We start from the raw sequence: 26288 nt of genomic DNA, 5'->3' as shown, positions 1-26288 counted from the left end.
ATGTTGAAGTTTCCTACAAAAGAAACTGTGTTGGTTTCTAGGTGGACATATAATAGCCTGAAGTCAGACCATTACTAGCCCATTAGTGAGGCGAAAAGCAGGAACTATTCAGGTTAAAATTCATGTACTGGTTAATTCAAAACCATGTTTCCATAATGTGACAATTACAATGATTTCTTATTCTTTCACATATCCATCTCCCCACCCCCATTTCCAGCAAAAGAGAAGAAGAGCATGAAGACGGATAATCAGAGCAGTGTGTCTGAGTTTCTCCTCCTGGGGCTCCCCATCCAGCCAGAGCAGCAGGGCATATACTACACTCTTTTCCTGATCATATACATGACCACGGTGCTGGGGAACCTGCTCATCATCCTGCTCATCAGGCTGGACCCTCGCCTCCACACCCCCATGTACTTCTTCCTCAGCCACTTGGCCTTCACTGACATCTCTTTCTCATCAGTCACAGCTCCAAAGATGCTCATAAACATGCAGACACAGACTCAATCCATCTCATATGGTGGATGCATTTCCCAGGTGTATTTCTTCTTATTTTGGGGGGATCTTGACAGCTTCCTTCTCACATCAATGGCCTATGACAGGTACGTGGCCATCTGTCACCCCCTCCTCTATACCGCCATCATGAGTCAGAGTCTGTGTTTCTGGCTAGTAATTGTGTCCTGGGTCCTATCTTGTGCTAGTGCCCTTTTGCATACCCTCCTCCTGGCTCGTCTCTCTTTCTGTGGAGACAACACTCTCCCCCACTTCTTCTGTGACCTTTCTGCCTTGCTTAAGCTCTCCAGCTCAGATACCACAGTCAATGATCTGGTTATCATCACTGTAGGGGGAGTGGTCATTACCCTGCCATTCATATGCATCCTGGTCTCTTATGGCCGCATTGGGGCCACTATCCTGAGGGTTCCCTCGACCAAAGGAATCTGCAAAGCTTTGTCTACTTGTGGCTCTCACCTCTCTGTTGTGTCTCTGTACTATGGGGCAATTATTGGACTGTACTTCTTCCCCTCATCCAAAAACTCCAATGACAAGGATGTCATTGTGGCCGTATTGTACACTCTGGTCACCCCCATGCTAAATCCCTTTATCTACAGTCTGAGGAATCGGGATATGAAAGGAGCTCTGGGACACCTACTCAGAAGAGGAATATTTTCACCATATTGAACACTGTTTTCCCTACTAATTAGATACAAGACCTGTTCCATTCTGCACATGCAATGTGAGCATCCTTTCCTCTCTGAATAGCTCCTTTTTAATAAATTTGATGTGGTGTTCTTCAGTCTCTGTTTTAGCTTGGGCTTAGGTTTCTTCTCTATTTAGTTTCCTTGTTAATTTTAGAGTCATAGGGAAAAAGCATACCTGTCCGATCATCTTTTCTTGAAGGAAGAACATCAGGAAGAACCTAGACCTGAAGTGAACTTAGGCAGCACTTCAGTCTAGTTTAATCCAAATATATCTGATTTTTTAAAAAACCACAACTATAATTCTAGGAACACTATTATTAAATTGTTTCTTTTGTCTTAAAAAAATAAAATATTCATTAATTCTAAAAAAAGCACATCCCTGTCCCACGTATGTAAATAGAGTGTCCTATTTTTCATCTGAAACGCTCATTTTGCTTTCAGTCCTAGAGAAACTACCTCTACTCAAGTCAGATATAACTAAGAAATTTCACTGCTATAAACTGATAACTGTGACAAATATTTCCATATTCATTATTTAATTTAATCCTAGTAATCGATACAAAGGAGGAAATTCATATTAAGAGACGCTTAGTAGGTAGCCCAGTGACACAAACTAGGAATGTTTAGTAGAGGTGGTACTTACAATGCTGTATGTATGAGGTCAAATCCCGAGTTCTTTAAATCACTTGAATATTTTTCAATCTGGAATAGTATTTTTACCCATTTTACTGAAAATTTTATTTAAACTTTAAAAAATATTGAAATAGCATACAAAAAAGCATATATGGCATACATAGGTCTTAAATTTATGTGTATATGTACATGGTATGTTATACATGTGAATATGTGTGTATGTGTTTTACATATGTGACATATAATCACATTTTAGAGATTAATATTAAAAGAAATATTCATTTAACAATCTCTAGGCTTAAGTAGTAACAATATTGATGAACCCTTGGTACTTAGAGATTTCTTAATTTCTGTGACTCTGGTGAGTAGAAAATGACATCTCATTGTGGTTTTACTTCCAGGTTCTCTATTTATGAGGTTATTGGACATTTGTGACAGAGATGGCTGGCCATCCACCAGAAATTCATGACTTTCTTCTTAAGTGTGAAGTTTTCAGTGGGAGACAGCTGCCACATTTCCTAGTAATCTAAGTGTTGCTATGTGGCACATTCTCCCCAGAAGAAGAAAATGTCTATACTTTCCTGGCCAAAATTTTAAAGAAATGTCTGTGTTTTCTCCTCTATTGTCTGAGAAAAAAATAATTGCTGCCCTGATAGATAATTGAACCTGATTCTCAAATTACTGCATAGTGAAATGTCATCAACCCTTTAGAAGACCCACATTGGAGCATTAGAGCAACCATCATTATCCTTATTGGTACAACATTTCTTTTGTGAAATACATAATTGTGTATTTTCCCTGCTTTTCTATTTGATTGTTTCTCTTCTATTTATTGCATTGTCTGGAATAATCTGGAAATTAACCCTTTTTCAGTACTATATGTTGCAAATGTCTTCCATTATTGGAAGCTTGTTAGCTTTTTAAATGACCTATCAATGTCTTAATTTTAATGTGATTAAAGTCATTAATACCTTATTTTATGATTTATGTCCTTGACTTCAAGTGTTTCCTTGAGAACATCACCTTGAAAATGGCAATCTGTTTTTTTTCCAATTTATTTATTTTCAGAAAAACATTATTCATTATTTTTTCACCACACCCAGTGCTCCATGCAAGCCGTGCCCTCTATAATACCCACCACCTGGTACCCCAACCTCCCACCCCCCCGCCACTTCAAACCCCTCAGATTGTTTTTCAGAGTCCATAGTCTCTCATGATTCACCTCCCCTTCCAATTTACCCCAACTCCCTTCTCCTCTCTAACTCCCTATGTCCATCAATCAATCTGTTTTATAGACAATGAGAAAGGGATTTGGCATCAGGAAAAGTTCAGAGGCTGTGGAATAGTAGATTCAGATTTCTTGTCAAAGGGAACATCTTGGATTTACATAAATAGTAAGAATACCCCAGTGTACGAATCCCTTCTAGAACCATTTACTGCAGATAATTCAGTGTTAGGTGGGTTGACCTTTACTCTTGTTCAAAGGATAGATAGAGCTGTTTAACAAAATAAACTACAGACTGATAATGGTTCTATAGTATCAGTGTCAGAGTAAAAGTCCTTCAAACTCAAATAGATTATCATCATTACACACACACAACTTTATGACTGACAGCTAATATGTAAGGCATTGTTCAAAGTATGAGGGAAGTTTGTGACCTTGGGGGGAAAAAAAGAAGCCAGTTGAGTTCTAGAGGGAAACCCATACCCTTGACCTAATTAATTTAATACACAATTAATATTGTGTAAAAAGAAGCTGAGCTAAATGTCATCAGAACAGAAAAGCAGGCGTGCGTTAGAGAGGAGTAGGGAATTTGGGTAAATTGGAAGGGGAGGTGAACCATGAGAGACTATGGACTCTGAAAAACAGTCTGAGGGGTTTGAAGTGGTGGGGGGGTGGGAGGTTAGGGTACCAGGTGGTGGGGATTATAGAGGGCACGGCTTGCATGGAGCACTGGGTGTGGTGAAAAAATAATGAATACTGTTTTTCTGAAAATAAATAAATTGAAAAAAAAAAAGAACAGAAAAGCAGAATATCTATAGTATCTGCTTTGATAACAATTCAGCAGGAACCAGTTTTTACAGCACTTTGGAGATTTCTATCCCCCATTGGGGCTTTATACTGGCACTGGCTAGTAAATCATGTGATTTTGGGGTGGTTTAAATGAAATATGTCTGGATTTTTAAAAAGAAAAAAAAAAAAGAACTTCCCTGTCTTAGAGACTCCCAGGCTGCCTTCCCCCACATCCTCTGGGATATAACTAAAGTATATTTCTTCCTGGGATTCCTTCTCCCCAGAGCCCCTGGTTTTGTGGTGGTGCATTCCCCACAGATCTCTTATTCTCTCTCTGAGTTCCCTAGACTTTTTCATGGTCTTCTTGGGGAGAAGTGAACATGGCTTCCCACCAGGTCTCTTTCTGACATAACCCACCTATAATCCATAGGAAACTATTTTTTTAAAACTGAAATGCTGTTAACACATTATGTTACATTAGTTTCGGGTGTACAGCATAGTGATTCCACAAATAGGAAACATTTTTGCTTTTATTGCCCCACCATGAAAAGAAGTGAAGGAATTTCTCAAACATAGTTCTATTCCCTAATTCCAATTCCCCCTCTCCCCGCCCTCCCCATGCCATCTTTCCTATTGTTCTTGCTCTCATCAAAGTAAGAGATACATATCAAATTCTCTAAATGGTTTTTTGATGTTTCTCCCACTAAGCTTGAAGTGAGGAAGAAAGCATCTCCTTGTCCATTGAGAGGATTTGGGGTTCACTGTGCAGCTTTCTCAAAAAAAAAACTCCCCCACTACTTTATGAGAACCTCTCATATTTAGCTCTTAGCATTTTTTTGACCCATGTCTATGTTGAGAGGCTCATGAGTTATGAAATTGAGCATTGGGCATTTCCTATAAACATCTACATTTTTTTTTTTTTGTTCCAATAAAGCTTTATTCATACACACAGGAGATGCACTGGGTGTGGACCTATGAGCTACACAGTTTGCTCAACCCCTAAACTTGAATCCAGCTCCTTCATTTTATACACAAAGAAACTAAGGCCAGGAGAGGTTAAGCTCTTTGGCAAAGGTCACCAGATAAATAACGAAGAGCCAGTTTTTCTTTTTTTTTTTTTTTTTTTTTTTTTTTGCTTTAAGTACTATTTTTTTTTTCCCAATTTATTTATTTTCAGAAAAACAGTATTCATTATTTTTTCACCACACCCAGTGCTCCATGCAAGCTGTGCCCTCTATAATACCCACCACCTGGTACCCCAACCTCCCACCCCCCCGCCACTTCAAACCCCTCAGACTGTTTTTCAGAGTCCATAGTCTCTCATGGTTCACCTCCCCTTCCAATTTACCCAAATTCCCTACTACTCTCTAACGCCCCTTGTCCTCCATGCTATTGGTTATGCTCCACAAATGAGTGAAACCATGTGATAATTGACTCTCTCTGCTTGACTGATTTCACTCAGCATAATCTCTTCCAGTCCCGTCCATGTTGCTACAAAAGTTGGATATTCGTCCTTTCTGATGGAGGCATAATACTCCATAGTGTATATGGACCACATCTTCCTTATCCATTCATCCGTTGAAGGGCATCTTGGTTCTTTCCATAGTTTGGCGACTGTGGCCATTGCTGCTATAAACATTGGGGTACAGATGGCCCTTCTTTTCACGACATCTGTATCTTTGGGGTAAATACCCAGGAGTGCAATTGCAGGGTCGTAGGGAAGCTCTATTTTTAATTTCTTGAGGAATCTCCACACTGTTCTCCAAAGAGGCTGCACCAACTTGCATTCCCACCAACAGTGTAAGAGGGTTCCCCTTTCTCCACATCCTCTCCAACACATGTTGTTTCCTGTTTTGTTAATTTTGGCCATTCTAACTGGTGTAAGGTGATATCTCAATGTGGTTTTAATTTGAATCTCCCTGAGGGCTAATGATGATGAGCATTTTTTCATGTGTCTGATAGCCATTTGTATTTCTTGATTGGAGAAGTGTCTGTTCATATCTTCTGCCCATTTTTTGATGTGTTTGTCTGTTTCGTGTGGGTTGAGTTTGAGGAGTTCATTAAAGGTTGATATCCAGGATCTATAATGAACTCCTCAAACATCTACATTTTAAATCTTACAACTCACTTTGGCATCTCGTATCTATCAAATCTTGGTACCTCAGTTGAAACTTCCAGTTTAATATCCTGAACATGCTGTTCCTTCTTCCTGTGGTCACCAGGACAAGATAGAACTTCATGTGTCTGATTAATTCTGATTTGTTAAGTTTCAGATAAAGCAACACCTTCTCTGGGAAGTCTTTCATGTACTCTGCCACTAGGCTGAGCTAATTATTCCTCTCCTGGACACAGAGTTTCATATAAACAATTATAGTTTGTGCCATGCTCAATCACTATGGAATCAGACAGCTAAGATTCAAATCTTCCTTCACTAACTCTGATGTTAAGATTTTTTTTTTGAGCATGAGTTTTGCCAAAATATTTTTTTGAGCATGAGTCTTTGTTTTGTTTTGTTTTTTAATTAATTTATTTATTTTCAGAAAAACAGTATTCATTATTTTTTCACCACACCCAGTGCACCATGCAATCCATGCCCTCTATAATACCCACCACCTGAGCATGGGTTTTCTCAAAATATCTCTTAGGGTTGTTGTCAGAATTAAATTAGGTGATTTTTAAAATTTTTATTATTTTTAATTTTTTATTTACTTTAATTTTTATTTATTTTTAAAATTTCTTTTCAGTGTTCCAGAATTCATTGTTTATACACCACACCCAGTGCTCCATGCAATACATGCCCTCCATAATAGCCACCACCAGGTTCACCCAATCTCCCACCCCCTGCCCCTCCAAAACCCTCAGATTGTTTTTTAGAGTCCGCAGTCTCTCATGGTTCATCTCCCCCTCAAATTTCCCTCAACTCCTTCTCCTCTTCATCTTCCCATCTCCTCTGTCTTATTCCTTATGCTCCACAAATAAGTGAAACCATATGATAATTGACTCTATTTTAATGTATCTTAGGCTCTTAGACCAGTATCTGAGACAACTGAGGTGGCATTTATTTTGTTGCTGAATATCTGTGTGTGTTTGGGAAGAAAGGACATGTGGGTTGTATTCCTAAAGAACAAGAAAGTAGTGTGTTAATTATTACGTGAGGAAAGTAAGATTTACTATGTTCTTCTTGGAAGTTCTAGAAGGGCTCAAAGTCCCTGATGTCTGAGTGAAGAAGGCAGCTTATCATCACCAAAATGTAAAATTCCTTAGTTATATGTAACTAATGAATTGTTGAACACTACAACAAAAACATGATGTACATGAAATAAGTCAAGCAGAGAGAGTCAATTATTATATGGTTTCACTTTTTGTGGAGCATAACAAATAGCATGGTAGACATGGGGAGTTAGGAGAAGGGAGTTGGGGAAAATTGGAATGGGAGGTGAACCATGAGAGACTATGGACTCTGAAAAACAATCTGAGGGGTTTTAAGTGGTGGGGGGGGTGGGAGTTTGGGGGAACCAGGTGGTGGGTATTAGAGAGGGCACGGATTGTATGGAGCACTGGGTGTGGTACAAAAACAACGAATACTGTTATGCTAAAAATAAATAAAAAATAAATTAAACCAGTATTCTTCAAAGAGCTGGAGCAAATAATCCAGAAAGTTGTATGGAATCAGAAGATACCCTGAATCACTAAGGAAATGTTGAAAAACAAAAATAAAACTGGGGGCATCATGTTACCTGATTTCAAGCTTTATTACAAAGCTGTGGTCACCAAGACAGCATGGTACTGGCATAAAAACAGACACATAGACCAGAAGAACAGAGTAGAGAGCCCAGATATGGACCCTCAACTCTATGGTCAATTAATCTTTGACAAAACAGGAAAAAATATACAGTGGAAAAAAGACAGTCTCCTCAATAAATGGTCTGGGAAAACTGGACAGCTATATGTAGAAGAATGAAACTCAACCATTCTCTTACACTGTACACAAAGATAAACTCAAAATGGATAAAAGACCTCAACGTGAGACAGGAGTCCATCAGAATCCTAGAGGAGAACATAGGCAGTAATCTCTTCAATATCAGTCACAGCAACTTCTTTCAAGATATGTCTCCAAAGGCAAAGGAAACAAAAGTGAAAATAAACTTTTGGGACTTCATCAAAATCAAAAGCTTCTGCACAGCAAAGGAAACAGTCAAAAAAACAAAGAGGCAATCCACGGAATGGGAGAAGATATTTATTTGCAAATGACAGTACAGACAAAAGGTTGATATCCAGGATCTATAATGAACTCCTCAAACTCAACACACACAAAACAGACAATCATATCAAAAAATGGGCAGAAGATATGAACAGACACTTCTCCAAAACACAATCTACTTTCAAGTGATATTATGCTAGTTCGCTTGTATAACCTTTCCACAATACACTTCCATTTCTGGGGCGCCTGGGTGTTTTGGTCTATTAAGTTTATGCCTTTGGCTCAGGTCACTCTCTGGGTGCTGGAATCAAAACCCATGTCCTTAGGCTCTCTGCTTAGCAGGGAATCTGCTTCTTCCTCTCCCTCTACCCCTCCTCCCCCCGCCATGCTTGCTCTCTCTCTCAAATAAATAAATTAAATCTTTAAAAGAAATACACTTCCATTTTTTCCCTACCAGCCTTTGCAGTATTGTTTTCTTGCTTTTTATATGTGATATAAATTTTATAGAATATGTATAACTAATATTGCTATTGTTTTTACTTTGAGTAGTCAATTATATTTTCTGGGATCATGGGATCCCTGGGATCATGACCTGAGCCAAAGGCAGATGCTTAACTGACTGAACCACCCAGGTGCCCCTATTTTCAGGAGATTAAAATAAAAAATGAAGGAAGAGATTATGCTGAGTAAAATAAGTCAAGCAGAAAGAGTCAATTATCATGTGGTTTCACTTATTTGTGAAGCATAACAAATAGCATGGAGGACATGGGGAGTTAGAGAGGAGAAGGGAGTTGGGGGAAATTGGAAGGGGAGGTGAATCATGAGAGACTATGGACTCTGTAACAATCTGAGGGATTTGAAGTGGCGGGGGGGGTGGGAGGTTGGGGTACCACGTGGTGGGTATTATAGAGGGCATGGATTGCATGGAGCACAGGGTGTGGTGAAAAAATTAATGAATACTGTTATGCTGAAAATAAATAAATTTAATAAAAAAATAAAGTATCTTATAGACCATTTCTTTTGATCAATATAATTTTTAAATTTTTTTAAATTTGAACTCATTTTTATTTATTTATTTATTTATTTATTTATTTTTTATTTTTTTCCAATTTATTTATTTTCAGAAAAACATTATTCATTATTTTTTCACCACACCCAGTGCTCCATGCAAGCCGTGCCCTCTCTAATACCCACCACCTGGTACCCCAACCTCCCACCCCCCCGCCACTTCAAACCCCTCAGACTGTTTTTCAGAGTCCATAGTCTCTCATGGTTCACCTCCCCTTCCAATTTACCCAAATTCATTTTAATTAATATAGAGTGTGTTACAAGTTTCAGAGGTAGAATTTAGAGATTCCAAATATATATATATATATATATATATATATATATGCTTGAAAGACAAAATACATTTTGTAACAAACTGAAAATTTGGCAGAAGGCCAAATTTGGGACTCCAAAGTCCAAGATTGGGACTCCAGAGTTTGTTCTCTGGAAACAGAATAAATTACTTGACATCAATGGCTTCCATTTGATGATACCAGTGATAGAGCATCTTCAAAGTATTTTGTGACCCCATCATCCAAGGAAAGAGCAAATTAAGTCCTATAAACCATGTTCCATTTTACTATTCTCCCTAACAGGTGAAAGGATAATGTCTGCAAAGTTTTTCTGAGTGACATTGTGGAGGGAAGACAAGTGAGCTATTTTTTTTCCAATTTATTTATTTTCAGAAAAACAGTATTCATTATTTTTTCACCACACCCAGTGCTCCTTGCAAGCTGTGCCCTCTATAATACCCACCACCTGGTACCCCCAACCTCCCACCCCCCCCGCCACTGCAAACCCCTCAGATTGTTTTTCAGAGTCCATAGTCTCTCATGGTTCATCTCCCCTTCCAATTTACCCAAAAGCATATACCCTCCCCAATGTCCATAGCCCTACCCCCCTTCTCCCAACCCCCCTCCCCCCAGCAACCCACAGTTTGTTTCGTGAGATTAAGAGTCACTTATGGTTTGTCTCCCTCCCTATCCCATCTTGTTTCATGGATTCTTCTCCTACCCACTTAAGCCCCCCTGTTGCATCACCACTTCCTCATATCAGGGAGATCATATGATATTTGTCTTTCTCCGCTTGACTTATTTCGCTAAGCATGATACGCTCTAGTTCCATCCATGTTGTCGCAAATGGCAAGATTTCGTTTCTTTTGATGGCTGCATAGTATTCCATTGTGTATATATACCACATCTTCTTGATCCATTCATCTGTTGATGGACATCTAGGTTCTTTCCATAGTTTGGCTATTGTGGACATTGCTGCTATAAACATTCGGGTGCACGTGCCCCTTTGGATCACTACGTTTGTATCTTTAGGGTATTCCCAGTAGTGCAATTGCTGGGTCATAGGGCAGTTCTATTTTCAACATTTTGAGGAACCTCCATGCTGTTTTCCAGAGTGGTTGCACCAGCTTGCATTCCCACCAACAGTGTAGGAGGGTTCCCCTTTCTCCGCATCCTCGCCAGCATCTGTCATTTCCTAACTTGTTGATTTTAGCCATTCTGACTGGTGTGAGGTGATATCTCATTGTGGTTTTGATTTGTATTTCCCTGATGCCGAGTGATATGGAGCACTTTTTCATGTGTCTGTTGGCCATCTGGATGTCTTCTTTGCAGAAACGTCTGTTCATGTCCTCTGCCCATTTCTTGATTGGATTATTTGTTCTTTGGGTGTTGAGTTTGTTAAGTTCTTTATAGATTTTGGACACTAGTCCTTTATCTGATATGTCGTTTGCAAATATCTTCTCCCATTCTGTCAGTTGTCTTTTGGTTTTGTTAACTGTTTCCTTTGCTGTGCAAAAGCTTTTGATTTTGATGAAATCCCAAAAGTTCATTTTTGCCTTTGCTTCCCTTGCCTTTGGCGATGTTCCTAGGAAGATGTTTGCTGCGGCTGAGGTCGAAGAGGTTGCTGCCTGTGTTCTCCTCAAGGATTTTGATGGATTCCTTTCTCACATTGAGGTCCTTAATCCATTTTGAATCTATTTTTGTGTGTGGTGTAAGGAAATGGTCCAATTTCATTTTCTGCACGTGGCTGTCCAATTTTCCCAACACCATTTATTGAAGAGGCTGTCTTTTTTCCATTGGACATTCTTTCCTGCTTTGTCGAAGATTAGTTGACCATAGAGTTGAGGGTCTATTTCTGGGCTCTCTATTCTGTTACATTGGTCTATGTGTCTGTTTTTGTGCCAGTACCATGCTGTCTTGATGATGACAGCTTTGTAATAAAGCTTGAAGTCCGGAATTGTGATGCCCACCAACTTTGGCTTTGTTTTTCAATATCCCTTTGGCTATTCGAGGTCTTTTCTGGTTCCATATAAATTTTAAAATTATTTGTCCCATTTCTTTGAAAAAGATGGATGGTACTTTGATAGGAATTGCATTAAATGTGTAGATTGCTTTAGGCAGCATAGACATTTTCACAATATTTATTCTTCCAATCCAGGAGCATGGAACATTTTTCCATTTCTTTGTGTCTTCCTCAATTTCTTTCATGAGTACTTTATAGTTTTCTGAGTATAGATTCTTAGCCTCTTTGGTTAGGTTTATTCCTAGGTATCTTATGGTTTGGGGTGCAATTGTAAATGGGATTGACTCCTTAATTTCTCTTTCTTCTGTCTTGTTGTTGGTGTAGAGAAATGCAACTGATTTCTGTGCATTGATCTTATATCCTGACACTTTACTGAATTCCTGTATAAGTTCTAGCAGTTTTGGAGTGGAGTCTTTTGGGTTTTCCACATAGAGTATCATATCATCTGCAAAGAGTGATAATTTGACTTCTTCTTTGCTGATTTGGATGCCTTTAATTTCCTTTTGTTGTCTGATTGCTGAGGCTAGGACTTCTAGTACTATGTTGAATAGCAGTGGTGATAATGGACATCCCTGCTGTGTTCCTGACCTTAGTGGAAAAGCTTTCAGTTTTTCTCCATTGAGAATGATATTTGCAGTGGGTTTTTCATAGATGGCTTTGATGATATTGAGGTATGTGCCCCAAGTGAGCTATTTTTACAATAATTTGTATTTACATGTAATTGAGGAAATAAGATCATATGGATGTTTTAAAATAGAAATATCAGTTTAAAGAATATGTTTTCTTACTCAAGAGTTTTCTCAAGGCCCCTTTCATGTCTTTATTTCTCAGGCTATAAATGAAGGGGTTCAACATGGGAGTGACCACTGTGTACATCAATGAAGCAATTATGTTCTTGTCATTGGTGTTGTTGGATGAGGGAAGAAAATAGAGACCAATAATTGCCCCATAATAGAGAGTCACCACTGAGAGGTGTGATCCACAAGTGGACAAGGCTTTGCAGATGCCCTTGGTAGAAGGAACCTTGAGGATGGTGGCCCCAATATGGCCATAAGAAACCATAATGCATAAAAATGGTAGCATAATAGCTGTCAATCCTGCAGTAAAGATTACCAGTTGGTTGAGGGAGGTGTCTGAGCAGGACATTTCGAGCAGGGCAGCAAGGTCACAGAAGAAGTGGGGGATGGTGTGGCTAGCACAGAAGGACAGCCGAGCTAGGAGGAGAGTATGCAAAAGAGCACAAGCACAAGCAATGACCCAGGACCCAGCCACCAGCATGACACAAATGCTCTGACTCATGATGATGGTATAATGCAGAGGGTGACAGATGGCCACATACCTGTCATAGGCCATTGAAGTGATTAGGAAACTGTCTAAATCAGCAAAGAATATGAAAAAATATGTCTGTGAAATGCACCCTGCATAAGGAATGGATTTGTACTTCGTATTCATGTTCATCAGCATCTTTGGGACAGTGACAGATGAGAATGCAATATCAGTGAAAGCCAAGTGGCTGAGGAAGAAGTACATGGGGGTGTGGAGGCAAGAGTCCAGCCTGATGAGCAGGATGATGAGCAGGTTCCCCAGCACCGTGGTCAGGTACATGCCCAGGAACAGGACAAAGAACACTCCCTGCTGCTCTGGCCGGATGGGGAGACCCAGGAGGAGGAACTCGGACACATTGCTCTGGTTCTCCAGTCTCATGCTGGTATATCAGCTGAAGGGGACCAGTGGGTAAGTTGAAAGGAAAAGGTGGAATGTTTCTGGACGGGACTGGAAGAGATTATGCTGAGTGAAATAAGTCAAGCAGAGAGAGCCAATTATCATATGGCTTCACTTATTTGTGGAGCATGACAAATAGCATGGAGGACAAGGGGCGTTAGAGAGGAGTAGGGAATTTGGGTAAATTGGAAGGGGAGGTGAACCATGAGAGACTATGGACTCTGAAAAACAGTCTGAGGGGTTTGAAGTGGCGGGGGGGTGGGAGGTTGGGGTACCAGGTGGTGGGTATTAGAGAGGGCACGGCTTGCATGGAGCACTGGGTGTGGTGAAAAAATAATGAATAATGTTTTCTGAAAATAAATAAATTGGGAAAAAAAGTGATCACTGTGGAGAGCATAACAGACAGGACTTTTTGATTTAGAAAAGTCTTCATTCATATTTTCTTACATTTGAGGCATATTTTGCCAGATAAATATAGAAAACATGTACATTTAGGATATGTAATCACTTTCTTTCTCAATCGGTGCCAGGTTCTTCAAATGACAATACTAACAGTTAACATTTATTGAATGTGGCCCTCATGCACTGTTCAAATAGCTCATGTACAGTAACTGATTCAACCATCTTAAGTATATAAACGAGGGAGGTACCTTGTTATTTCCACTTTTCAGATGGGCTGGCACAGGAAGACAGTCTCAGAGTCACTGAGGTAAGAAACGGATTGGCTAGGATTGGGACTCCAGAGTTTGTTCTCTGGAAGCAGAATAAATTACTTGACATCAAAAAATCTCATTGCCCATGGGGCACCTGGGCAGCTCAGCTCAGTTAAACATCTGACTCTTGATTCTGACTCAGATCATGATCTCAGGGTAGTGAGTTGAGCCATAGTCAGTGTGGAGTCTCCTTGAGGTTCTCTCTCTCCTCCACTCCCCCTCTCCCCACTCAAGCTCTCTATTCCCTCTAAAATAAGTAAATAAAATCTTAAAAAAAGAAATCTCACTGCCTTTCTTTATTTTGTGTGTAGTGATCTGTTTAATTCTTCATCCTCTGTTTCTTGACACATTCCATGATTATTGCTGATTTGTTCATTGGCTGTAGATCCAGAATCTATCATAGACAATAAATGAATACACAATATAAATTTGTTTTTCTACCAAAAGGTGTCACATTCAGTTAAATTCAACATGGCAGCCTCTTAAGAAGCTTACCTCAGGCCTGTTCAAGTCCTAGGTTTTATCCTAATAATCCTGAGTCCCAAGCATGGTGTAATATTCAAAGAACTGTGATCTAAAAGCCAAATGTAGTTTTTAAAAGGAATTCTAATCTTTCCAGTGTGTCTAAAGCAGTCTACAAGAGATTTATTTCCTAACCCAAATCAATATCAAAATATCTATGTTCTTTTTTTTTTTAAAGAGAAGGCAGGCATTCATTATAACATATCAAAGCTTATTGTAAAGGCATATTGAGTACAACAAAAAATGTATTTTTACAAAGATAAACTAATAAAACAGTAGAGGAAAATAGAGAACCTAGAAACAGATGTGTTTATGATGAGGACTTAGTCTCACCATCGCTTTGTCAACTGGATTTAGAAGGCACCCATGTACCATCAGTCCTGGTTCCCCTACCCACCAACAAGTGAAAGGAATTGTGTAATCACGAACCATTTTAATTTAGTAGGTGAAAATTCATGTTGACAGATAAATATCAATAGCAAAGGGAGCCAGCTCACTCCCTGTAATGTCTGGATCCAGATATCAAATCAGAATATTTATGAATGGTTTTCTATTAGGTCTCCCAGAAATAGGTGAAGGGTTGTTTGCCACTTAATCCTAGAGGCAAAAGCCTCTAGGCTTTCTGCATGGATTCCAGCACTTTGGACCCAACATTGACCCCAATGTCTTCATGGATTGTGGAAAATGAATGACAGAACACTCCCTCTAACTTATTTGAGATTTTTCAAATTTTCTGGGTCAGTTTTCTTGGGGGTACACACAGAACGATACCTATGTAGTATGATTTCCAGAACAACATCAAATCTTCCATATCTTCTCCCCAAATACCACACTCAATAGACTGTGGGTACTTGAAATTCATTCAGCAAGAGAAAAAAGGTTTTAAGTTCCCAACTAAAGTAAATATTCCTGTATGAGGATTTCCTATGGCCAATTCCTTCACTGATGGGATGACTGGGAGCCATTTATAATAGTTGGGGACCAGGTTTGGATGGTAGAACAAGAGCACTGACCTCCTCAGACAAACTGAGGAAAGGAGAGGACTGGGGATTACACACAGCATGAAAGTAGAAATTGAAGATAAAGAACAAATTCACCATTTTTGCAATTGGGCTACTCTAAGGCTAATAATAGTCACACTGTTAATAAGATCTGACTTAACACCTAATTTGTGCCAGGTGCTTTTCAAGTACTGTTCATTTCCTTCCCCAGCTACTTTTTTTATAAAGATTTTATTTATTTGAGAAAGAGAGAGACAGACAGCAAAAGAGGGAATACAAACAGGGGGAATGGGAGAGGGAGCAGGAGAAGCAGGCTTCCCGCTGAGTATGGAGCCCAATGTGGGGCTTGATCCCAGCACCCTGGGATCATGACCTGAGCCAAAGGCAGATGCTTAACAACTGAGCCACCAAGATGCCATTTCTTCCCCAACTTTTTGACATAGACATCCAGATCCTCATTTAAGAGAGAAGAATGCTGGAACTCAGTGATGAAACTTGCCCATTGTTAGATAGCACTAGTATCTGATATACTTGGGATTTGATCCCAGGTCTTCCGCTATATTACATGACTTATTAATGATACCCTCAAGTAAGATAGACCTTGTTGCATGAGAGCACTCAAGAATTTTAGGAAGTATACTATGTGTAGGCTAATCAAATTTAAATAAAAAAATAAAATAGAAGAATTTTAGGAAGTAAATCAGGAAGTCAAGATATGCCTAGATGGTAATATTAATAATCATGATAACAGTAACATTATAATAATAATCATTCATTAATCACATATTTATCATGTGAATAATATAGGCTAGCTGCTGTGACATGTACTTTATATTATCTCAACCTAACAGAACAACAAAAAAGTCATTTTTTTTCATTTAACCTGTTGGAAACTAGGGCTTGGAGAGCATGCGTAATTTGCCTAAAATCATTCAGCAAGAAAATTAAGGACAAGTCATTCAATCCAGATATACATGATTTCAAATCCATGTTCCTAACCATCATCCTATATTTTCTCTAGGAGAGCATGGTTTGATGGAAAAGAGACCTCTGGGTATATGCTCCTCATTAAGGAGAAGAAGAAGGGACCTGTAATTTCCCCCAAGCCTTTGGGTGGATGTATGGCCTCAGTCCTTATTCAGATGATCAAAAATAAATAGAGAGACTAGGACACAAGCTACACGATCTACAAAGATAGCTGCTCATAGAGTGAATTTTTCAGAGCTCCAGGACAAAAGCAGGTCAGATATTGGTCAATATTTTTTGATAGACTACCTAACTTCTTTTTTTTTTAATCTTTTTTTTCCCAATTTATTTATTTTCAGAAAAACATTATTCATTATTTTTTCACCACACCCAGTGCTCCATGCAAGCCGTGCCCTCTATAATACCCACCACCTGGTACCCCAACCTCCCACCCCCCCCCGCCACTTCAAACCCCTCAGATTGTTTTTCAGACACCTAATTTCTATCAATAAGTAAAAAAGTGAAGGTAACTATGGTATGTATCCATTGGAAACAATGCCACATAGCTAATAAAATGAGTTTCTAAAAAGCTTATGATACAATTTTTGAAGGAACATAACAGCAAATTGTAGGTAGATAGGCATATTTACAACCATTTGCAAAACAAGGCAGATTATATTATTTTTTAACCTGGGAAGTTTTTCTCATGGTTTGAATGCATGCTGTATATTCAGCAGAACTGTAAAAGAGACATTTTTCTACAAGGAAAGTACCAACCTTCAAGGAATTATAATCATTATGTTCACCTAAGTTATTTAAAGTGATATGATGAAATTATAAAAATGTTTGGTAAAAGTATAATAATCTGCAATAATTCTGCAGCTGATCATTCTCTGTCTGTCTGTCTGTCTGTCTCTCTCTCTCTTTCACACACACACACACACACACACACACACATTGCTGAGTGAAGTCTATAAGCACTGCCCTTACCGAACTCAGTAAACTCAAGGATAAACTCAAGGACTGTCAGCTCCAGGATGGGAAATAATTTTTCATTTCAAAAAAGTCACAAGCTCAACCCTCAAATGAACAGGAGGTACACTCTCTTTTTCACCAGGTCCAAGGCAACAGCAAAGGTATCAATTTTTATCAGCTATCTTGGGGACCCTTAACCATTCCCGGTGGAGATGTGCCTTTACCAGATATGAAAGATAGTCAACTCCTTTGGGAATATAAATGAGGACTAGTTTGCAGATTCATTTACTCGTAAAGAGCTTTCACATCATTAAGCTCACTTAACCCTCCCAATAATTCTTGAGGTAGATAGCATTTTCCCATTTTATTGCCTTTGAGAGTGCTAAAAAAAAAAAGCCCAATGAGGATTGTAACCCAAACATGGTAACTTCAAACCTAAAGCCTAATTCCATGGCACCATGATGCCTCTCTCATAATGGCAGGCTCTATATCACATGGACTTCTTCCTTCTCATAATTAATCTGAAACTGGGAAGAGAGTTGTTAATAGTCCCTGGGAAATAAATACATTTATCAAGGAATAGTTGGACTTCTGTTTCTCAAAAATAGAGGGGTTCTTTCTCTTCCTTTAGGAACACCTGAATGCACCCAGGATTTTTATTTATTTATTTATTTGGTCAGTCATGACACAATGATAGTTGGCACACACTCAGGGCTCAAAATATATTCTTTTTTTTTTTAAAGATTTTATTTATTTATTAGAGAGAGAGGGAGAGAGAGCGAGCACAGGCAGACAGAGAGGCAGGCAGAGGCAGAGGGAGAAGCAGGCTCCCTGCCGAGCAAGGAGCCCGATGTGGGACTCGATCCCAGGACGCTGGGATCATGACCTGAGCCGAAGGCAGCTGCTTAACCAACTGAGCCACCCAGGCGTCCCTCAAAATATATTCTTTAACAATGAGTATGAGAAGACTTCAGAAACCTACTTCATTCAGATTGGAAAAATTAGAGAAGAAACACAGAATCAAGTGGAGGAGATAGAATTTTCATTCATTATTTTCTTCAATAATTTATTAATTTACTCATCCATTTACTCAAAATGTTGTGTAACTTCTGTGTGGCAAAAATTTTATGCGGTATGGTGAGTAAAGATTTGTGAAAACACAGTTGTTGTTGTTGTTGTTGTTTCTCTGAAATAGCTCACAATTTAGGAGGCAGGCCAGAGCAAACAGTGTGTGTTAAATGCTGTAGTTAGGGTGGGTGAGTTTGGTAGTTGGTTGTGTAGGCTTTGACACATAACAGTTTCTACTCTTTGCCCAATACTTTTTCAAGTACTTTGAAAAATCTTTCTTTAGAATTAGATTAGAAAGATATCTAATCACAGCATAATATAAAAAGATAAGTAGTTACAGCCCAGTTTCCTAAAGGAAAGGGTTAAGGCAATTATGATACACACTCACTGGAAGTAATATTATGACACTCCAATGATGTTTATGATCATTTATGATCTTTCAAAGAACATAATGGAAAACTGTATATAAGCATGTTTACAACTCTATATGAAAATCCAAGTTTTTAATTTTATTTTTTTGAGAAAGAGAGCCCCCCACACACACACAAGCAGAAGGGCAGAGAGAGAAGGACAGAGAATCTGAAGCAGGCTCCTTCCTGAGCATGGAGACATTTGTGCTGCTCGATTTCATGATCCTGAGATCATGACCTGAGCCAAAATCAAGTCAGATGCTTAGCCGACTAAACCACCCAGGTGCCCCCAGATTACCATATTTTTAAAACCTGGAAGGATGTGCTCTGAAATGTTAACAGAAGCTACATTTTATAGGAAATAGAGGCATTTATATATTTTAAAAATATTTCTCTGCCATAATATTTATATACTCATACATTTATTTTATAAGCAATGAAAATATTAGAGTCTTATAAACGGTTGTTGAATTTCATGTTCCAGGAAGAAAGGCATAAGAAGAGGAAGGCAGAGTCCATAGTCTCTCATGGTTCACCTCCCCTTCCAATTTCCCAGAGTATGGACTCTGAAAAACAATCTAAGGGTTTTGAAGGGGTGGGGGGTGGGAGGTTGGGGGAACCAGGTGGTGGGTATTAGAGAGGGCACGGATTACATGGAGCACTGGGTGTGGTGCAAAAACAATGAATACTGTTATTCATTGAAATAAAAATTTAAAAAAATTTAAATTTTGTTTTATTCATAGAAATAAAAAATTTAAAAAAAAGAGGAAGGCAGTTGCCCCTAATAGGCATCATTGCTCTGATTGCTCTTTTCCCCGCTCCCATTCATTACACAGGACCTTGAAAATCAAGGTATAAAACCTTCAAAGGACAAGTTCCTGCAGCCTCAAGGAATAGTCCCTCCCCTAAAAATAACCTGCAGCCAGCAAGCAAATGTTTACTGCCACTGCCAAATAGTCTATATCCCACTACTTTATGGGGCTTCCGCCTTTCTAAATACATGTGCAGAGAGAGAAGAAAGCATGATCTTTGTTGAATTTATCCCTGACTTTTTATTCCTTAGTACTGGGCACACAGAGATCCACTTTAAAAATGCTTCTTAAGGGTGCCATTATCTACCATGGATAGCTCCAACAAGGGCTAAGTTGGCAGATTCTGCCAGTTAGTAGGGTGCCTTGTACATAGCCTGAATCAGCTGCAGAGCTCTCTGCTGAGATCCCACTCAAAACTGGCAGTCTATCAAGTCATTTGACAAATCAATTAAAGAAGTCTTCTAGGTGTGGTATGCACTCTCTCCAAACGAGTCCTACAAAGTGCTGTGAAACGTGCAATAATTTGCCCTTTGCTTTCCAGCTAGAATTTTGTCTTTCGTCCGCCCAAGGGTGGGCTCCTCTGTTGCCTTCTATGCCATGCTACTTGCCACAGGTCTTTCTTCTGTCGTAGCATATCAGACTTCAGTCTAAGGGGTACCCATTTTGACTCACTGCATTTCAGTCTTCCCAGACCCACCTTACATAGCTTTGCCTGTGCATTGCTGTCTGCCCCTGTTGATACCGATGCCTATATACATTCCTGTATCAGTGTTTGAGCTCCTTACATTCTGTATCCAAGTATTGCTATCTGGTCCATCTACTGACTTGCCTCACCACAGATTTTCCCTCCTCACTGCACCAAGTGTCTGCTGTGTCCCTCCCAACGAGTCTGGTGTTTATAGCCATGCTAGTTTGCAAAGCCCACTTTGAGGTTGCTAAGCTGCTACTTGCTAATATTCCAGTCATTTTTTTCTCTGGCTTTTGCCTAGAATGCTGTTGGTCTTCAACGATTCTGAGCTCACAGTCTCCTGAGTCCCTTTGCTCTGGGGTACATGAAGTTGTGGCATTAATACAGGGTCATCAGAGCTAGAGAACAGCTTGCTCAGCTATAAGCTTTGCTTATACCTCCCACCCCCTAAATCCAGATATCAAAAAGGCCAAAATAAACTTTCAAAGATCATTAACTCAAGGTATAAACACTTCTTTCTTTATCATATATGTCTCATTCCAGAGAATGACTAATGCCACAGTAAATGAGCATTTTCTTCAAAGGTCAGTTTCAAAGAACTTGAAGCTTTTAAACTTTGAGTCAGTTTTTCTGGATTGTGTGTGTGTCAACATTTTTTCCTTTTTGCAAGTTTGTCTTCTTTGTGGGTTATTTTTTACCTCCCTCCCTCCCTTCTTTTCTTTCTTCCTTGAAAATTATTTTTATCTGATAGGTCTGATAACCAAACCTAAGTTTGTCAAGAAAATACTAAAACTTCCCTCCAAAAAGGTGGTTTATTCCTATCTCTTCCCATGTTGCATTTCATAATCATTACCAGAGAGAAGAAAGTCATTTTCTTTGGGCTACCTGGTGTGTAGATTCCAACAAGAACCCTTTCTATAGGAGATAGTTCTACCTAAATTCTCAGAGGCCATGTAGTCATTTGGCTTTCTGTGTGGATCTGGTTGGATCCAGTAATTTCACTCCTTTTTTTTTTTTAACCTCTCTGGAGTTCACTTTATGTCAAGTAGAGCCTAGAACAGAAAGGACACTGAAGATACCTTGAGATCCTTTCCCTGTGGGCTCATTCTCCAAGCTTCCCAGCACTTACATACCTACCACAGGATATCTTTCCTATGGGAATTAAGGGGAAAATCAGGCCTGTAACCTAAGTCTCGAGAATGTTTTGAACTGGAAATTATAACATCTGCTTCCTACCCCCTAGGGGGTCTCTCCTTGGCTAGTTATACTCCTCACTTCATAGATTTGGAGCTGGTTCATAGGAGTGAGAGTCTGAATGTTTAACTTTTCTTGTTGATGCCCAAGAAATGTCTAGGACCTTGGAGGCTGATATTTAGGTCCCCTAAAGAGATCTCAGGACATATTTACTTACCAAACACTGGACCATAAATTCAGGCAAGGTCAGTATTTGGGATGGAATGGGTCTTTCTCCTCAGCACATATGGGTTTATATACGGGGATGGAAGAGAAAGAATGAGAAAGCTGATTCTGACATGGAGGAGAAGAGAGAAGAAAAAAGAGGCTCCCTGGTCTGCAGGGAGTCTGCTTCTCCTGCTGACCTCTCTCCTCTCATGCTCTCTCTCTCTCTGTCTCTCAAATAAATAAATAAATAAATCTTAAAAAAAAAAAAAAAGGTGGGGGAGGCACCTAGGTGGCTCAGTTGGTTAAGCAACTGCCTTAGGCTTGGGTCATGATCCTGGAGTCCCAGAATCTGAGTCCCACCTCCGGCTCCCTGCTCAGCGGGGAGTCTGCTTCCCCTGCTGACCTCTCTCCTCTCATGCTTTCTTTCTCTCATCCTCTCTTTCTCTCTCAAATAAATAAATAAAATCTTTTTTAAAAATAGAGAGAATAAAAAAGAGAATGAGAGAGGGCAGAGAGGAAGGGAGAAGGAGTAGAGACATGGAGTGACAGAAAAACAGAGAGACAGAGGCAGAGAGAATGAGAAGTGAGGGAGAAGGAAGGAGAAAATGACAAAGGTAAACTGAAAGGACGGACAAGAAGAGAAAGAAAATAAAAAAGACAAAAGTGAACCAAGAGATAATGAGATACTGGGAAGTGGTCTTCAGAGGAGTTTCCACTTGCTTTAGCTCTGACATAGTACAGTTGCTGAATGTGGGAGAGGGTGTTTTATTTCTTTAAAAAAATCATTATCTTTAGATTCTCAATAATATTTTCTTATTTTTAAAATATTTTTTAAAAATTATTAGTCAAGCAGAGAGAGTCAATTATCATATGGTTTCACTTATTTGTGGAGCATAACAAATAGCATGGAAGACAAGGGGTGTTAGAGAGGAGTAGGGAATTTGGGTAAATGGAAGGGGAGGTGAACCATGAGAGACTATGGACTCTGAAAAACAGTCTGAGGGGTTTGAAGTGGCGGGGGGGTGGGAGGTTGGGGTACCAGGTGGTGGGCATTATAGAGGGCACGGCTTGCATGGAGCACTGGGTATGGTGAAAAAATAATGAATACTGTTTTTCTGAAAATAAATAAATTGAAAAAAAATTATTTAAATTCACTGTAAACCTATATTGTATTATTAGTTTCAGAGGTAGAACTTAGTGATTCCTTAGTGGCATATAACACCCAGTGCTCACTACATCAAGTGCCCTCCTTAAAGCCTGTCTCCCAGTTACCCCATCCCCCCACCTCCCTTCCAGCAAACCTCGGTTTGTTTCCTAGAGTGGGAGAGGGTGTTTTATAGTCACCGTTGTGACTAGTGGCAAATGTCTCTAATGAGACAGTAAGCTCATGTCCGTAACATTTTAGGTAGGAATTAGCTTTACAAAGCAATTGCTTCATTTTGTTGAATACCACGTGGACGTTGGGAAGGACATATGAGTTTTGTTGTATACTGGTCCCCAGATAACCAGAGTCTCTGGATATTCCTGAGATCTTTCCAATAGAGGTGTATTCATTTCCCATTAATGCTCTAACAACTTACCACGATGATAGTGGCTTCAAAAACCAAAACATTTATTATCCTATAGTTCTTGAGGTCAGACGTCTGAAATGTCAGCACTCCTCAGTGAAGGCTCTAAGGGAGAATTTGTTTTTTTATGTATGTATGTATGTATGTATGTATGTATGTATTATGTTTTGTTATGTTAGTCACCTTGCAGTTTTTAGAGGCCACTTGAATTCCTTGGCTCATGGCCCTTTCCCTATTTTCTACACCAGCAGTAAAACATTTTAAAGTCTCTCCCTGATTCTTCTGCTTCCCTCTTTTACATTTAAGGATACTTGTGATTATATTGGGCCCTCCCAGATAATCCAAGCTAATCTCATTTTAAAGGCAGCTGATTAGCAACCTTAATTCCATGTGTACCTTAATTCTCCCTTATCATATGCCATACCAGATCCCGAGGTTCTGGGCATTAGGATGGGGACATCTTTGAGGGTTATTATTTCTGCTTATCTCAACTGACTAGCAGGTGTTGTAAGATGAGAAGAACAACAAAGAGAGCGATGAAAATTTGGGATACAAGCTAAAAACTCACTTCTTTTGGCATCTTTTGATTGTACTCCTAATTTTTCATTATGGGATGCTATTATGTTGCATAGGGAGGAAAGGAAGCGTATTCAAAAAGACATACTTGGTATGTAATTTGAAATGCTGTTGCATCATCACAACCTTCTATATGTTGTCAGTAGAAAATAAACTACAAATAAATCTGCATGAAATACTTGCTGGAAATCGGCCTGATCTTTGCTTTCTCAACATGAGATCCAGGAAACCCAAAACCACCAAAGGGAAGGAGTCTAAGTGATGTCAAATGCAAATGTGTGTTTCTAAGAAGTTGGAACAGAGAAGTCAGTCAAGAGTGAGAGAGGTGGAGGGAAGGGAGAAGAGTTGGAAATGCAGGAGAGACAGATTTTTCAGGGTCTTTAAGCCATATTAAGGTTGTTACACTTCATCTTAAGATCAACAGGAAAACTTTGAGGGTTTTCAAACAGGAAAGTTGTTTTTTTAAATTTAGATTTTTAGAAGGAAATATAGGTTTTAAAGAAAAAAAATAATTCTCTCTTTGGCTGCTGTAGGGAGAATGGATAACATAATTTAGTGTTTCGTTAAAAACCCTCTACTGGACTCTGAAAAACAATCTGAGGGGTTTGAAGTGGCGGGGGGGTGGGAGGTTGGGGTACCAGGTGGTGGGTATTATAGAGGGCACGGATTGCATGGAGCACTGGGTGTGGTGAAAAAAATAATGAATACTGTTTTTCTGAAAATAAATAAATTGGAAAAAAAACCCCTCTACTGAATTGGAAGAACCCTCTACTGAATTAAAATAAAAATCTTTGTATATTGATGAGTGCTCTTCAGCCAATAAATACTATTTGTATCCTTTTATTTGAAAAATCCACCTCCCATCTGAAATTGAACAACTGAATTCAAATTGCTGAAGTCAAAGCTTCTTGAGGTTGCTGTGCTGTGGTTGATGATTTGGAATACTCAGCACAGAGCATTCTTGGGGTAGTAACATGACTGAGACATCATATTCCACAGTCTGGTCATCAGTGTCAGAATTCTGGTTTGTCACTAACCCAGGAAAAGCTGGCTCTCATTAACAGTCCTTCATCAACAATTTCTCTAATTCTGTTATGTGTCAACATATAAAAAAATATGAGAAATAGGTTGTTTCCCACTTTCCAAAATAAAATATATATTTTTCATATGACTACTAAAAATGATTATTTCAGAGTCCTTAATATTTTCAACTATTCTTCATCCCCAGCAGAGGAAAGAGTCTCATGAGGAGGGAGAACCAGAGCAGCGTGTCCGAGTTCCTCCTCCTGGGGCTCCCCACCAGGCCAGAGCAGCAGGGAGTGTTCTTCGCCCTATTCCTGGGCATGTACCTGACCACGGTGCTGGGGAACCTGCTCATCATCCTGCTCATCAGGCTGGACTCTCGCCTCCACACCCCCATGTACTTCTTCCTCAGCCACTTGGCCTTCACAGATGTCTCTTTCTCATCTGTCACTGTCCCCAAAATGTTGATGGACATGCATGCTAAGTACAAATCCATTCCCTATGCAGGATGCATTTCACAAATGTATTTTTTTATATTTTTTACTGACCTGGACAGCTTCCTTATTACATCAATGGCATATGACCGCTATGTGGCTATATGTCACCCTCTTCATTATACCACCATCATGAAGGAAGAGCTATGTGCCTTACTAGTGGCTATATCTTGGATCCTGTCTTGTGCCAGCTCCCTCTCCCATACCCTTCTCCTCACCCAATTATCCTTCTGTGCTGCTAACACCATCTCCCATTTTTTCTGTGACCTTGGTGCTCTGCTCAAACTGTCCTGCTCAGATATCTTCCTCAATGAATTGGTCATGTTCACAGTAGGGGTGGTGGTCATTACCCTGCCATTCATATGTATTCTGGTATCTTATGGCTACATTGGGGCCACCATCTTGAAAGTTCCTTCCACCAAAGGGATCTGCAAAGCATTGTCCACATGTGGCTCCCACCTGTCTGTAGTGTCTCTGTATTATGGGTCAATATTTGGGCAATATCTTTTCCCCAATTTAAGCAATTTAGTTAACAAAGACATCATTGTGGCTCTCATGTACACGGTGGTCACACCCATGTTGAACCCTTTTATCTACAGCCTTAGGAACAGGGACATGAAAAAGGCCCTGGGGAAACTCTTCAGTGGGGCAACTTTTTCCTCACGGTGATATAACGTTTATTTAAATCAAAACCTCATTTTGGTTGATGCATGTATTTGATTTTCCATTTGAATATTTTTTTTCTTATCTGCTGTTCTTTTTTTTTCCTATAGCAATTTTTTCCCAATTTATTTATTTTCAGAAAAACAGTATTCATTATTTTTTCACCACAAGAAGATGTGGTATATATACACAATGGAATACTATGCAGCCATCAAAAGAAATGAAATCTTGCCATTTACGACAACATGGATGGAACTAGAGCGTATCATGCTTAGCAAA

The 26288-nt window shown here is 39.3% G+C and overlaps 2 protein-coding genes across 2 annotated transcripts; one reads left to right on the top strand and one right to left on the bottom strand.

The window, feature by feature from the left end:
• Window positions 1–234: 234 nt before the first annotated feature.
• On the top strand, window positions 235–26015 carry LOC122917281 (olfactory receptor 1J2). Its single transcript, XM_044264966.1, has 2 exons — window positions 235–727; window positions 25063–26015. The coding sequence occupies exons 1-2, from the start codon at window positions 235–237 to the stop codon at window positions 26013–26015; spliced, it is 1446 nt and encodes a 481-aa protein (XP_044120901.1).
• Window positions 12170–13111, bottom strand: LOC122917283 (olfactory receptor 1J1-like). The gene has a single exon (XM_044264968.1). It carries the CDS (start codon window positions 13109–13111, stop codon window positions 12170–12172), a length of 942 nt encoding a protein of 313 aa, XP_044120903.1.
• Window positions 26016–26288: the final 273 nt, after the last annotated feature.

This window comes from Neovison vison, chromosome 9, assembly GCF_020171115.1.
Source record: "Neovison vison isolate M4711 chromosome 9, ASM_NN_V1, whole genome shotgun sequence".
Lineage (NCBI taxonomy): Eukaryota > Metazoa > Chordata > Mammalia > Carnivora > Mustelidae > Neogale > Neogale vison.
Note: the sequence above shows the minus strand (reverse complement) of the source record. Positions and strands in the feature narration are given on the sequence as shown.